Genomic DNA, 15,776 nt, shown 5'->3' on the forward strand with positions numbered 1-15,776 from the left:
GACATTCGACCTCAGGAAGAAGACTGACTGAAGACTGAAGGAGTGACCACCCTGGGCAACCAGGCACCATCCAGCGACCGCTGCTTGCTTTGCGACTGATCCTACGAGGGACGACTGCAGAGACTGACCAGCGCCGAGACTTCCAGACACCTCTGAACCAGATCCACATCTACAGCGAAGCTGAGACCCGTGGAGGCGACGAGGGACATGGGACCGGCGACTTGGGAAAAGTGGCTAGTACCTGACTAGCGCGACTTCCAAGGCTTCCTCGAGGCTGTGCTTGGGGAATTGAGAAGCCCCCATCCCGAGCACCATCTGCAAAGAAGACCAGCTCCCCACACTTCACGTGTTCTGCGTGGGGCCCTTCTGCACCCGAGTTGCTCGACGTGTTGTCCGGTCGCTGGCCCGTTGGCTAGTGACCTCTGCGACGACGAACCTTTGTTTTCATCTTACTGGTCCGGCTCCTCCAGACTGGCACCCGCTCCTCTGTGAAAGAGAAGCAGCCCAGATCTTCCTGGTCTGCACCAAAAGCAAGTCCTCCATCCTGCGTGGGTTCCGCTTGCCAAGGCTTGTTGGGTCCTGACTCGATTTCGACGCCGCCGACAGCAAGAGCCTTCGTGGGACAGCTCACCTCCTGGTCCTGGTCGTCCTCGACGCCTCCTGGTACCCGTGGCTGCTGCGACAAGCTTCACCTCTTCACCTGCATCTTCACGACATCGCCTGGTTCCTTCCTGGTTCCTTCCCGGCTCCTGGCTGGTGACCTAGACTCTGTCCCTTCTGCTTGCAGGTATCCTTCCTTCTTCATTCCATCCTTGGGATCGACCGGACACTCTTCACTGACTGCCTGTCAGCAACTTTCCTTCAGGCATCCATAGGAGTCAACGACGAAACCCGACGCAAGTTCACACCTATGCACCCGCAGCCCGTGGGTTAGGTAACTTGAGTACTCACAAGGGTATTGACTATCCTAGGGTCTGGTTTCCAAGTCTCGACTTCCTAGCTATTCCGGAAGTGTCCTAAAACTGTTAAATTCCAATAACTTCTATTTCTATCGACTTTTACGCATTACGCGTGAGTGTTTCCACTCTGCACCTGAATCCCGTGGGCCTCCCACTTCCTAACCTTTGGTAGTATAGTGTAGCCCCAGCGATTCCCTAGGCCTAGGCCTATCCTGTGTTCTTGACAGTGGTTCTTATACCACTTACTTAGTATATGGTTTGCGTGGCCCCTAGGGCCTAACTGTATTACTTACCTGTGTGACTTAATGTATGCTTAAATAAGACTGTGTTGTACTTACCTCGAATCTCATAAAGAGTGCTGAGGGTTTGACTAGAATAAATACATTCTATTTTTTATATATATCTGTTGTGGTGTCCTTTCATTTGGTATTGAAGGGATTACATATGGTATAACAGCTGGCTTCACATGCCATACAGAGTTTAGCCTAAGACTGCTCTTGTCCATGCTACCACTAGGATAGCTGGTCTATAAGGTTGACTTTACAACCAATCACCATAAGGGTTGTTTGGACTGATACAGGGTGTACACTAGAATTAATGACATCATATATCAGACCAACTTCTCACACAACCCACCGAGAGATGGTCCGTTTGTGCACAGCCTGACCTCTTTTGGCGCCCACGTAGCCAACAAAGAGCTGGTCATCCACCCGGAACTGTTGTGTGCACTTCAGATAGAACGAGGACGCACATTTTGCGTCCAGATGGTGGAGCCTCTCTTCCTCTTTGGAAGAAGGCGGAAAGAAGGTAGGCAAAGTGATGGGTCTGCCTGATGTGGAAGGGCGTGACAACCTTTGGCAAGAAAGAAGGACGGGTCCTTAAAACCACCTTGTCCGGATGAACAGAAAGGAAAGGAGGTTTAGAAGAAAGAGCCTGGAGCTCACTCACTCTTCTGGCAGAGGTGATAGCTACCAGGAAAGCCGTCTTGAGAGTGAGAAGGCGCAAAGGACAGGTATGAAGGGGCTCAAAGGGAGTGCACATCAGATATGTCAAGACAAGGTTCAAGTCCCATTGAGGCATTATGAACGGTACGGGAGGAAACATGTGCGTAATACCTTTGAGGAAACCGTTAACAACCGGGGACTTAAAAAGAGAAGGGTGATATGGAAGCCGCAAAAAGGCGGAGATGGCCGAAAGATGGAGGTGGAGGCTGGACAGGTTCGGGTGGAGGACCATCCCCTGCTGCTGCGACAGAAGATCCTCCCGAAGAGGCAGTCGGATCGGGGGATCGATCGCCATGCTGAGTAGCTCGGGATACCAGTACCTTCGTGCCCAATCCGAAGACACAAGGATGACTTGAGCTCGTTCGCGCCGAATCTTCTTCAGCACTCTGGGCACAAGTGGTATAGGCGTAAAACAGACCGCAACTCCACTTGCGAAGAAAAGTGTCGCAGAGCGAGTGCCACCTTGGAAATTCCAACGCGCAGAACTGATGACATTGCGCGTTCTCTTCGGTGGCAAATAGATCTAACCAAGGCTCTCCTCACTGTTGAAAGAGACCTTGCACCACGTCAGAGTGCAGACGTCATTCGTGATCCATCAAGCACCGGCAGCGGAGTTCGTCCGCCCTGGCGTTCAGAGAACCTGCCAGGTGTTGAACCACCAAGGTAATGCCTTGATGTTCCAGCCATGTCCAGAGGCGCAGAGCCTCCTGACATAGGGTCCAGGACCCCACCCCGCCGTGTTTGTTGCAATATCACATGGCGGTGGTGTTGTCCGTCAGCACCTGCACAACACTTCCCCGGACAGAGGGAAGGAATACTTTCAGTGAAAGTCGGATCACCCGAAGCTCCAAAAGGTTGATATGGAGCCGGGACTCCGCCGGAGACCAGAGTCCTCTGATCTCCTCTCCCAAGTGGCCTCCCCATCCCAGGAGGGATGCATCTGTCACCACTGTGTGCTCCGGTTGGGGAAGGGAGAGGGATCTGCCACCGACCCAATCGCGATTCGTGAGCCACCACTGCAATTGCCGTGCAGTGCCCTCCGAGATCCGGACATGATTGGACAGGTGGCCCTGAGGCTGCGCCCACTGGAACTTCAGGTCCCACTGCTGAGCCTGCATATGCCCTCTGGCATGTTGCACTAGCAGGATGCAGGAGGCCATCAGGCCCAGGAGCCGGAGGGTCATCCTGACTGAAACCCGGGACAGAGGCTGAAAGATCGGAATCATAGCCTGAATATCCCGGAATCGCTGCTCGGGAGGATAAACCAAAACAGCGTTGAATCCAGAGCCACTCCAATAAAGGGGAGCTTCTGAGTGGGACTGAGGTGCGACTTCAGCACGTTGATGGAGAACCCCAGCAAATGCAGGTCAGCCGTATTCTGAAGGTGGTTGACGACTGCCTGGGGCGAGCCCGACTTCAACAACCAGTCGTCGAGGTAAGGGAAGACTGACACCCCCGACCTGCGCAGGTGAGCTGCGACCACCACTATCACCTTCGTGAACACCCAAGGGGCGCTGGTAAGGCCGAAGGGGAGCACGGCACACTGAAAATGCTCCTGGCCTACAGTGAAACGCAGGTAACGCCGGTGGGCCGGCAGGACGGGGATGTGAAAATATGCGTCCTGCAAGTCCAACGCTACCATCCAGTCTCCAGGGTCAAGGGCAGCCAGGACCTGAGCCAGAGTCAGCATTTTGAACTTCTCCTTCCGGAGGAAGCGATTGACGTTCCGGGGTTCCTTCTTGGGGAGCAGAAAGTAGTGGGAATAACAACCACTCCCTACTTCCGGCCCAGGAACGCACTCGATGGCCCCTTTGGCCAAGAGGGCTGTGACTTCCTGCTGGAGAAGTACTAAGTGATCCCCCGACATGCGGTGGCACCGAGGTGGCATGGGTGGAGGGGAGGACTGAAAGGGAAGGGAGTAACCCCTGCGGATGTTCTGCAACACTCACTTGTCTGATGTGATATCGCGCCAGTGAGGTGGCGGATCCTGCCACCCACCGGCGTGGGGTGCTCCACAAAGCTCGGATTAGGAAGGTTTAGAGGTAAAAGCAGCGGGGGCGGAGGTGGAGTGACCCCCACGCTGATTCCCAGACCCGCCCCTGCGGAAGCCGCATCCGCGCTGAGGCTGGTTCTGCACAGGCTTGCTGAAGGAACGGGCCTGGGCGCCTCTGCCGTGACCACGAAAGGAACGAAAACCAGGAGTGGCCGGGCTCTTAGCAGAAAGACCCAAGGACTTGGCCGTTGCTCGCGAGTCCTTGAAACGCTCCAGTGCACTGTTGGCCTTATCGCCAAACAGGCGAGTGCCATCAAAGGGCGTGTCCATGAGCGAGCTCTGGACATCGGGAGAGAACCCAGTAGATCGCAACCAGGCGTGGCGACGCAGCGCCACAATTGTAGAAATCGCACTGCCCAGTGAGTCAGCTGTGTCCAAACCACACCGAATGGCGAACTTAGCCGCATCCTTACCCTCAGCAATTGCCTGGGAAAGCACAGCATGGACCTCCTCAAGACACTGAGGCAACACCTGAGCAACGGTATCCCACACCGCGTGGGAAAAGCGGCCTAATAAGCAGGCGGTGTTCACCGACCGCAGCCCCAAGCTGGCCGAAGAGAAGAACAAGTTACTTACCTTCGGTAACGATGTATCTGTAAGAAACATTAGTTAGTTAGATTCCTCACCTTAGAATATCCCCAGGCGTCAGACTGGATCCGGAAGATTTTTCGTCAGCAAAACCCCTTGCGCGTCGCTAGGCGTCGTCTGCGGCTCCGCGTCCGTCGTCGGCGTCGTGCGCCGGAATGACGTCGTCGGAGTACTTAGACGCCGCCCTCGCGCGCTGACGTCAGTTCTTGTACACAGCTTTCCGCGCCAGGAACGCAGAGCCATGTAAAGACCGACACTGGTGCCAAAAATAAAATATAGGGGCCTGAAAAGGATAACCTTAACCCTAGATGTCAGTTCGCAGAACGGAGAGGATGGGTGGGTCGGTGAGGAATCTAACTAACTAATGTATCTTACAGATACATCGTTACCGAAGGTAAGTAACTTGTTCATCTGAAAGAAACACGTTAGTTAGATTCCTCACCTTAGAATAGATACCCAAGCAATACCATCCCCGGTGGTGGGTCTGCGAACCAAGATCACACCAGAAAGTCCTGGAGGACAGAACGGCCAAAGAAGCCATCCCTCCGGACTTGGCTGTCAAGGCAATAATGCCTGGCAAACGTGTGTAGCGAAGCCCACGTTGCCGCCTGACAGATGTCCTGCAAAGGGACACCCCGTCCCAAAGCAGTAGTAGCCGCTGTGGCCCGAGTAGAATGGGCGCGCAGCCCAACAGGAGGGTCCTTTTTTGCCAAGGAATAACAAATTTTGATGCACAAAACGACCCACCGAGAGATGGTCCGTTTGTGCACAGCTTTCCCCTTCTTAGCACCCACGTATCCAACGAAAAGTTGGTCGTCCACCCGGAACTGCTTTGTGCGGTCCAGATAAAAGGAGAGCGCACGTTTTGGGTCCAGACGGTGGAGCCTCTCTTCCTCTTTGGAAGGATGCGGAGGCGGAAAGAAGGTGGGCAAGGTGACAGACTGCCCAAGATGAAAGGGGGTCACCACTTTCGGAAGAAAGGAGGGACGAGGCCGAAGGACAACCTTGTCCGGATGAACAGAGAGAAAAGGAGGCTTTGAAGATAAAGCCTGGAGCAAGAAGGCAGAGATGGCAGCAAGATAACCTTTCAAGGTGCCCAGGGCAGAGCCCTGCCGGGCCAAAGAAAGAAGAAAGAGGAGAACCTCAGAAAGAGGGGCAGAAAGGGGATCCACAGCCTTTGCTGTGCACCATGCCACAAATTTGTTCCACCGGCAGGCGTATACCGTCTTTGTGGAGGGACGCCTGGCTGCCAGAATGATATCACAGACTTCAGGAGGCAAGTCAAATGGCATCAACTGCCGCCGCTCAATCTCCACGCATGGAGGTGGAGGCTGGACAGGTTCGGGTGGAGGACCGCCCCTGCTGCTGCGACAGAAGATCCTCCCGAAGGGGCAGACGTATCGGAGGATCGGCCAACATACTGAGTAGCTCGGGATACCAGTACCTTCGTGCCCAATCTGGAGCCACCAAGATGACTTGGGCCCGGTCGCGCCTGATCTTCTTCAGCACTCTGGGTAGAAGTGGTATAGGCGGAAAGGCGTACAACAGACCGCAACTCCACTAGTGACGAAAAGCGTCGCCGAGCGAGTGCCGCCTTGGAAATTCCAACGCGCAGAACTGATGACATTGCGCGTTCTCTTCGGTGGCGAATAGATCTAACCAAGGCTCTCCCCACTGCTGAAAGAGACCTTGCGCCACCTCGGAGTTCAGACGCCATTCGTGATCCATCATGCACCGGCGGCTAAGTTCGTCTGCTCTGGCGTTCAGAGAGCCCGCCAGATGTTGAACCACTAGGGTGACGCCCTGGTGTTCCAGCCATGTCCAGAGGCGCAGAGCCTCCTGACAAAGGGTCCACGACCCCACCCCGCCTTGTTTGTTGCAATACCACATGGCGGTGGTGTTGTCCGTGAACACCTGCACGACACTGCCCCTGACAGAGGGAAGGAAGGCTTTCAGTGCAAGTCGGATCGCTCTCAACTCCAACAGGTTGATGTGGAGACGAGACTCCGCCGGAGACCAGAGGCCTCTGATCTCCGCCTCTCCCATATGGCCACCCCATCCCAGGAGGGACGCATCCGTCACTACGACATGCTCCGGTTGGGGAAGGGAGAGGCTCTTGCCCTTGACCCAATCGCGGTCCGTGAGCCACCACTGCAACTGCTGTGCAGTGCCCTCCGAGATCAAGACATGGTCGGACAGGTTGCCGTGATGCTGGGCCCACTGAAACTTCAGGTCCCACTGCAGAGCCCGCATGCGCCGCCTGGCGTGATGCACTAGTAGGATGCAGGAGGCCATCAGCCCCAGAAGCCGCTAAACTAGCCTGACCGAAACCCAGGATAGAGGCCGAAAGATGGGAATCAGGGCCTGAATATCCCGGACCCGCTGTTCCGGCAGATAGACCCGGAACTGCGCCGAATCGAGAACCGCTCCGATGAAGAGGAGCTGCTGAGAGGGACTCAGGTGTGACTTCGGCACGTTGATGGAAAATCCCAGCAAATGCAGGAGATCCGCCGTAGTCTAGAGGTGGGAGACGACTGTCTGGGGCGAGCCCGCCTTCAACAACCAGTCGTCGAGATAGGGGAAGACTGGAACCCCTGATCTGCGCAGATGAGCTGCGACCACCGCCATCACTTTCGTGAACACCCGAGGGGCACTGGTGAGGGCGAAGGGGAGCACGGTAAACTGAAAGTGCTCTTGGCCCACCGTGAACCGCAGGTAACGCCGGTGGGCCGGCAGGACGGGAATGTGGAAATATGCGTCCTGCAAGTCTAACGCTACCATCCAGTCTCCAGGGTCTAGGGCAGCTAGAACCTGAGCCAAAGTTAACATCTTGAACCTTTCCTTCCATCGAGAGGGGCGCGGAGCCGAGTGGCGAAGCTCGAGAAGCTTACGGGACCGCTCCCGTCTAGCCTTCGAGGTCAGGGCCTTGCAGTCCGAACACGACGCCGCGTCGTGGTCGAGGCCCAAGCAGTAAAGGCACCGGCGGTGATGGTCCGTAACCGACATCAAGCGGTTGCAGTCAGCACAGGCTTTAAAACCAGGCATCCTACCGGCACCGGAGTTGAGACAAGATCAAAAAGGATCGAAAAAAGTTAGTCAAAAAGTGACTAAAGGGGTAGCTCTCCCGAATCTGCGCTTACTGGCGCGGAAAAAAGAAGAACTGACGTCAGCGCGCGAGGGCGGCGTCTAAGTACTCCAACGACGTCATTCCGGCGCACGACGCCGACGACGGACGCGGAGCCGCAGACGACGCCTAGCGACGCGCAAGGGGTATTGCTGACCAAAAATCTTCCGGATCCAGTCTGACGCCTGGGGATATTCTAAGGTGAGGAATCTAACTAACGTGTTTCTTTCAGATCAACCGCTTTCCAAACTGTTCCAGCTTCTTAGAGTGCTTATCCGGCGGAGCCGTGGGAAAGGCACTCTGCGACGTCGAGGCCTTGATGACCAGACTCTCGGGCGTGGGATGAGTGGTCAGAAACGCGGGGTCACCAGGCGCCGGGCGGTGACGCCTGGCGACATTCTTATCCACAGGGGTCCCTGTGGCCGGCCTCGACCAAGTGCCCAACAAGACGTTAGTGAGGGCGTCATTAAAGGGAAGCAGGGGCTCTGACGAAGTGGACACCGTCTGGAGCACCTCAGTGAGGAGATTAGTCTTGAGGGCCACCGTAGGAAGATCGAGGTTGAGGACCTCAGCGGCCCGACAGAGCTCCATCGTGTAGGAGGCGCCCTCCTCCATAGTAGGCGGGAGAGAGGCAAACCCCGGGTCGCCGGCGTCCTCCAAGTCGTCCACCCAGTCCTGTTCGGAGTCATACGGACGAGCAAGAGGGTCCTCGGACCCCTCCCAGTCATCCTACACCTCTGTTGCTGGGGAACAGACTGCGGCGGCAGAGCTGGAGCTGGGGAAGGAACATACGGCGTCAGAAACGGCGACCCAATGCGGATCTCAGGTAGGAACAAAATGGTCCTGGAACCGGGGCAAGGGCGGGACAAACGGCACCCACTGCGGCACCCGAGGCGGAGCAGAGGGTGGCGCTGGGGCCGGAAGCGCCGGACCTCATGACGCCGGGGCTGGAGCCAACGGCACAGGATCCTGTGGTGCCGAAGCTGGATCTGCCGGTGGCGCAGACGGCCCAACAGGATCTGGACACGGGACCGCGGGGCCCAAAGGCGCGCCGGCGGGAGCCCGAGGCCTAAAAAGGCGGTCCATGGGGGCAAGAAATTCTTGCACCTGTTCGGGAGTCACCGACGGACCCGGGTAAGGAGCTGCAGGTGCAGAACCCCTGTCCCCCTCTTCCGCATCTGTGGACCGACGGGGGGACGTCGGAGAGCGAACACGCTTCTTTGACTTCTTTTTATGTCGTCGCTTACCGGAATCCGAGGGCGAAGACTTGGTGCCCTGAGGAGCGACGACTGCGGCCCGGCGAGCGTTCCCTGGACATGGAATGGCGTTGGGACTAGTGCCGAACCTCCAGCAGCTTCTGGCGCTGCTCCCGCAAGGCCTTCGGGACCATGGCCCGACAGTCCCGGCAGGACCGGGAGTCGTGGTCTGTCTCCAGGCAGCAGAGGCAAACATCGTAGGGGTCCGCCACTGACATATTGCGACGGCAAGCCTCACAAGACTTAAATCCAGGCATCCCTACGTGCACCAAGGAGAAAAAAAAGGGGGAGACAAAAGTCTCAAAAGTGTAGTCAAAAAGTGACTAAGGTACGTGTTCTTTTTTTTTTAAAGTTTAAGTTTATTAAGAAAAAGTGAATGAAATACAAGAAAAACTGCATATTACAGTGCATAGAAATAAGGATTATGAATTTCAGCAAAAAGCGAAAAGTGAGGGAGGGGAACAGGGAAAGAGGGAAAAAGGGGAAGGAATAGACAATATGATATTCTGAAAGTATAAATTGAAATTACAAATTAAAGTAACACCTGAATTCAAACTCTATATGTATAAAACACGGCATTTATAATCTACAGAATAATGTTAATAAGCAGTACGACAAAAGGAGTTATCCTTAAAAGTATTTACAAAAGGAATATAAAGACTACGAGATCCTCAAGGGGGTTTCTTAAACTCATCAGACAAGTTAACCGATAAAACGTTAGCTGAGGCAATACAAGTTAAATATGTGGATAAAGGAAGCCATAAAGTATCCCTTTTAATGGACAGAGATAGGGAAATAACATACCTAGTGTCCAATCTGTGATGAAAACAAACAGCATTCCACCACGCTTTGAAAGTAACTTTATCTGCCTGTTTCCAGTTGGAAGTTATTAAGTGGAGGGCTATTGCTATTAATAAATCTACTAGTTTGAGGGTGGGAGATGTATGCTGCCAGGAGGAAGATAAAGAGCCTAGAAAAATGTTAGTGGGTGAATAAGGGATTTGGGTTTTAAAGATTTTGTAAACTTGGGACCAAACTAACTGCCAAAAACGAAAAATGGGAGGACATTCAAAAAGCATGTGTTTTAAATCAGCCTGTGAACAGGGACATGACCAACAGGCTGAAGAGGAGTTTGGAGAAAAAGAAGCCAACTTTGCAGGAGTGAATAAGATACGATTGTAAATAAAATAAAGGGTTTGGGAGGTCTTCGCAGCTCTAGACGTTTTATGAATTTTGAGCCACAATTTGTCCAAAACACGGGTAGGCCAACATTCTGCTAAGTCTTTTTCCCTAGCCAATTCAGCCTTCCTTTTGTCTCTATGAGAAGAAAGAAATAAACATTTATATAAAGAGGAAGCTGAAGAGGGGACTGATATTAATGGGAAGAGGGTTAAGCACCTAGAGGAGGGATTTGAAGTAGGCGGTACGGACATAAGATATTGAGATAGTGAAGAACAAAGTAAATCATATTGAGGTTTACATGAGGGTGGTAAAGAAAATTTTGATTTTAGATCGAAAAAAGATATAGGAATATTATTGTGTATTAGCTGAGAAATCCAGAGCAATCCTTTTAGTCTCCAAGTTTTCCAGTAAATGGTACGATTTTTAATGCGTAATAAATTATTATGCCAAATGGGCTGTTGATCGAATGAGGAGGAAGACGGGTAAGAAGGACGAATCGGGACAAGAATCTTATGTGTGTGTGAAATGACAGGATGGCGAAAAAGAGAAAGATTACTAGAAAAGGCAAGAGCTTCTTTAAAATTAAAAGGGGATATGAAGTATTTTTCTATGTTCAACCAAACAGGGGGATAAATACATTGATCAAAAGAAAGCCAGCAATTTTTCGAAGCCAACTGTTGATACACGTAGGGGTTTCCTAAACCTAAAGGACAAGTTGAGGAGCAAAAATATCCAGTTTTCTTTTGTTGGCCCTACTAGGTTTAAGATCACTGATGGTGGAAGACACCTTTTTTTCAACGATCCCAGAGACCTTGCAAATTATCTAGAAGGCCCTCCTACTCAGGACATGGATTCATCACAGCTCTCTGCCAGTAAGAGGAAGTCCTCGCCAGGTCCGGCGTAATGCGAGTGTTGATTCCATTGTACCTTTTAACATTGTTCCCTTCAGAAGATCCGGTGTATTGTATCTATTCATAAGTAATTTGATATTATGTACACGTCCTTTATTGGTTGTGATGGTAATTGTTTCTATTTAGGCTTGTATATTAGCCGAAGGTTGGTTGATAGTTAGATAATGGGAAGTTCTGCATATGATCTGATTATGTTGTTTCCTCTGGAGTGCGGGTGGACACTCCTGTCGGCGCACCTCCCACATGCTAAGTATTCAGGTTGGGGTGGGGAGGGGAGGGGGGGGGGGAAGGGGGGTGATTGGGTTGAGAGCGCCCAAGATCTCAATAACGTTTTCACTGATTTTATATTTGATTCTTTGGCTGCTCTCCATCTACTTTTCTTTCTTTCCTTTTCTTTTTCTCCTTTTCCTTCATTCTTCTCCTTTCCTGGCTTCTTCTACTCGCTAGACATGTCTGGTGCCCTGGATCCCTAGTACAATTTTCGGGATGTGAATATCTGGCTTTCAAGTTTATTATGCTGTTGAAGATATATGATTTGATGGCTGTCATATGAACCCTGCTATGTGGTATTTAAAATATTCGCATTTGTTCCTATGTCAAGACCCATACTTATTGAGTTCACCATTTGAAACCGTTCCTGATGGCCACTAACAAACAATGTGCCCTATCGAGCGATTTGAAGCTAGTGTCTCTAAATGTTAAAGGTCTTAATCACCCTGTGAAAAGACGTAAGGTCTTTGAGTATTTAGCCAAGACAAAAAGTGACATTGTGATATTACAAGAGACAAAGCTTTCTGAGGATGACAATAAACTCATTAAATGTAACTGGATTTCGCAAATGGCATGCTCTCCAGCTGATAAGAAGAAACGAGGTGTTATTACCTTGATTTCAAGATCAGCTAACATAACGCTAGAATCCTATACACACGACAATGAAGGTCGTTTTTTGATCACTCACTTGAGGAGAGGCGAGGATTTATTACACGTGGTCAATATATATGGTCCTAACACGGATGATCCCTCATTTTGGTCCAGCGTTTCAGACAGGTTAGATAGTATACCTCAGGAAGATCTTATAGTAATGGCAGGAGACTTTAATCTTCCCTTGGATCCGATAATTGACAGGCAGTCCAACTCAACTGCCATTATCAACCCACGAGCTCACACGCAGTACTCACAACTATTTGCTCTAAACTTAATCTCAAAGATCCCTGGAGACTCCAGCACCCAGACACAAGGGATTACACTTTCTATTTGGCCCCTCACAACTCGTACACTAGGATTGACTATATCCTTGTTTCTGGGGCATACACCTGCCTCATCGAGTCTACTGATATAGCCTCAAGGTTGATTTCTGACCATTCATGCATTTCTCTTAAATTAACGGGAAGTCACAAGGAACAAACTCCTAAAAGATGGCGGTTTAACAACGATGTCTTGTCAGACCCTGAGGACAGAGAGAAGATTGCGGAGGCCATTACAGACTATCTTGGACATAACAAGGTGACTGATAATAATATAAATATACACTGGGATGCATTGAAGGCCACTGTAAGGGGGCTAGTCATTGCAATAAAAACAAAAATAAATAAACGCCTGAACCAAGGACTACTCCAGCTAGAACGAGAAATTAGAGATTTAGAGACTGCCCACATTGCTTCCTTAAATGATTCTAGTCTATTGCTGACTTTGACACAGAAGAAATATGAGTACAATAAGATATTAAGTGAACGTGCGGGGGTGTGGATTAATACATTTAAAGCTCTGAATTTATGTGAGGCCAACAAGGCAGGGAAACTTTTAGCTTCATACCTTAAACATAGACAAAACCAACATGTCATCTCTTCAATCAAAGATGCCAATAATCAAACTCATACGACACATAATGGCATTCTCAGTACTTTTAAACAATTTTATCAAGACCTGTATTCAAATAATCAGACTTTTGACAGTGAGAGGTGCACTGATTTCCTCCGTGATCTCAATCTGCCACAACTCTCAGAAGTGGATTCTGCCATGTTAGGTATGGAAATCAATAGTTCGGAGATAGAAAAGGCGGTCAGGTCCTTGAAAGAGAATAAAGCGCCAGGGCCAGATGGTTTCACGGCAACCTTCTATAAATCCTTTTTAGTTCAATTAGGTCCTACTATGAAACAGGTCTTTAACCATAGTGCCACCACAGGTCACACGCCTGACTCTATGTCCGAAGCTAACATTGTCGTTATCCCCAAGGATGGGAAAGACCCTGTATATCCAAAAAATTATAGACCTATTTCACTTATAAATGTTGATTGTAAAATATATGCCAAAATTCTTGCGGTTAGGCTCAATTCGGTCCTTCATAAATTGATAAGCAATTCCCAGGTAGGGTTTCTCCGGAACCGTTAAACCAATGATAACACACGTCTGTTATGCCATGTATTAGAAAATGCTGCAACTAAAAATGAACCCTCTGTTGCCATCACGTTAGATGCCGAGAAGGCCTTTGACAGAGTCTCTTGGGCGTTCTTGGAACGTTGTTTGCATTTCTTTAATTTGGGTAATGATTTTATTAAGATGGTTATGTCACTGTACCTAAAACCGACTGGCCGTATAGCTGTTAATGGGTCACTTTCGGAGGCCTTCCCTCTTTATCAGGGTACCAGACAGGGATGCCCTTTATCTCCATCACTTTTTCTCTTGGCATTGGAACCTCTTCTTCAGGCCATCAAACTCAACACAGATATTACAGGAGTTGATATCAATGGCGTGCGAGTCAAATTGGCCGCATATGCGGATGATATTTTGATAGTTACAGAACGCCCGGATTCTTCAATAACAGCCCTGATGGAAACCATAGCATTATATTCTATACACTCCGGGTATAAACTCAATAGAGACAAATCGGAAGTTAAACCATTAAACGTGTTTTGCACTAGCGATATGTTGGGGGACTGGTTTAACATGGCAATCGGGTTACATTAAATACTTGTGGATTGAATTTGGAAACAACATTATGGACCCCCTGCATCAAAATGAGAAGGTGCTTCTAGAGAAAATTAAGAAACTTTTGGATGCCTGGTCCCCATGATTTATCACGTGGTGGGGGAGAATTGTGACTATCATGATGCTGGTTACCCCTTTAGTTAATTGCTTCCTCTTATACTGACGGACTCCTTTCATCATAAATTAGATACTCTTTTAACATCCTTCCTTTGGCGCGGGAAAAAAGCTAGAATTAGCATTCAAAAATTGAGGCTCGATAAGACGCTGGGAGGCGTTAACCTGGCTGACTTTCGTCTCTACCAATACGCCTTCTTGGCGAAACAAGGCCTATTTTGGGTTTCTCCTCCTGGTAACTATATACCAGTGTGGTTGGAAGTGGAAATGGCTCTCCTCAATAATATAAACCACCTTTCGATTCTCACGGCCAATCGTCTTGTCGCCACCCATTCTAGGTCCATCTTTAAGAACACTAAATTAGCTCTCTTGAAAATAGATAGGACCATGGAAGTCAGTATGAAGGGTTCCAACATGGAATCGCTTTGGCTAAACTCCAAAATTCTTTATAATGGTAAACCCCTATTCCTTGACTCCTGGTGCAAAAAAGGTATTTTTTTTCTCCATCAATTGGAAAATACTGCATACCCATTGACGTTCAGGGAACTTCAAACTAGATATCAATTAGCTGAAATAGAATTTTATAATTTCCTGAAAGTGAGGGCTACCATTGCGAAATCCAGACTGTCCCCTAGTTCCCCATCGTTACCCACATTTGTAATGAAAATTAATAGGCTTGGCCATCAGGTCTCCCAGATCTACAAACTTTTGCGTCCAAAATCCTCAAAGCTTAATATTAAGGTAGTTGATTACTGGAACTTGCTTTCGTCTACTCAGTTAACCGAAGACTCGTGGTCCTCATTATGGAGTTCAGTTTCACACAATAAGATTTCCCCAGTTCTATCTCAAACTAAATTCTGGCTATTACATAAGGCTTTTTGGACACCGGCTAGGCTGTTTTCCATGGGGATCTGGGAGGATGACATGTGTTGGAATTGTAATCAAGGCAGAGGAGATTTGGCTCACCTTATTTTACATTGTACTGTAGTGAAACCCTTCTGGGATAAGGTTTACTTATTTTTGAATAAACTATTTAATTGTGTACTTCCCAGGGATTTGCCAACCGTGGTAACTGCTTTTTTACAGGAGGATTTGCAGTCGGAGGATGACCGAGCTCTTCTTGATCTATTGTTGATTTCTGCAGTTAAAATGGTACTCACCAATTGGAAAGATACTAGCAAGGCATCCTACAATTGCTGGATGAACTGGGTCATACACCTCAGGGGGGCAGATAACATTGTCTTGCAAAATTCGCCCTGGAAACCCTCAACGAGGAGAATGTGGTCTACCCTGGACGAATACTTTGCTTCTCATAAGCCGCCATGAACTCTTTATTTTGAACTATAATTTCTATGTGGGCTTTACATTTATGAAAATTGTGCTTGCCAGATATTTGCTGTATTATGCTATGTTAAGTATAGGGCTCGAGGCTCTGGACAGTCTCTTCTGTCTTTTCTCTTACCCTTCTGGTTTTCTTTTCCTCTTTCCTTTACTCATTCTATCTTTTCATCCTCTCTTGAGCTGGTGATTAAGAGGTTATTTTATTGTCAAGATGTACATCTATTGCCAGTAATTGCTTTATGATCATTTGAAATACCAT

The 15,776-nt window shown here is 49.5% G+C and overlaps 1 protein-coding gene across 1 annotated transcript in view; it reads left to right on the top strand.

Moving 5' to 3' along the window:
- Window positions 1-15,502, top strand: part of LOC146869901 (lymphocyte antigen 75-like) — a 116,794-nt gene extending 101,292 nt beyond the window's left edge. The window contains exon 5 of the mRNA XM_085640739.1: window positions 15,263-15,502. Within this exon, the coding sequence (XP_085496865.1) occupies window positions 15,263-15,502 (240 nt within the window). The remainder of the gene's footprint in view (window positions 1-15,262) is intronic.
- The last annotated feature ends 274 nt before the right edge of the window (window positions 15,503-15,776 follow it).

This window comes from Triturus cristatus, chromosome 1_1, assembly GCF_964204655.1.
Source record: "Triturus cristatus chromosome 1_1, aTriCri1.1, whole genome shotgun sequence".
NCBI lineage: Eukaryota > Metazoa > Chordata > Amphibia > Caudata > Salamandridae > Triturus > Triturus cristatus.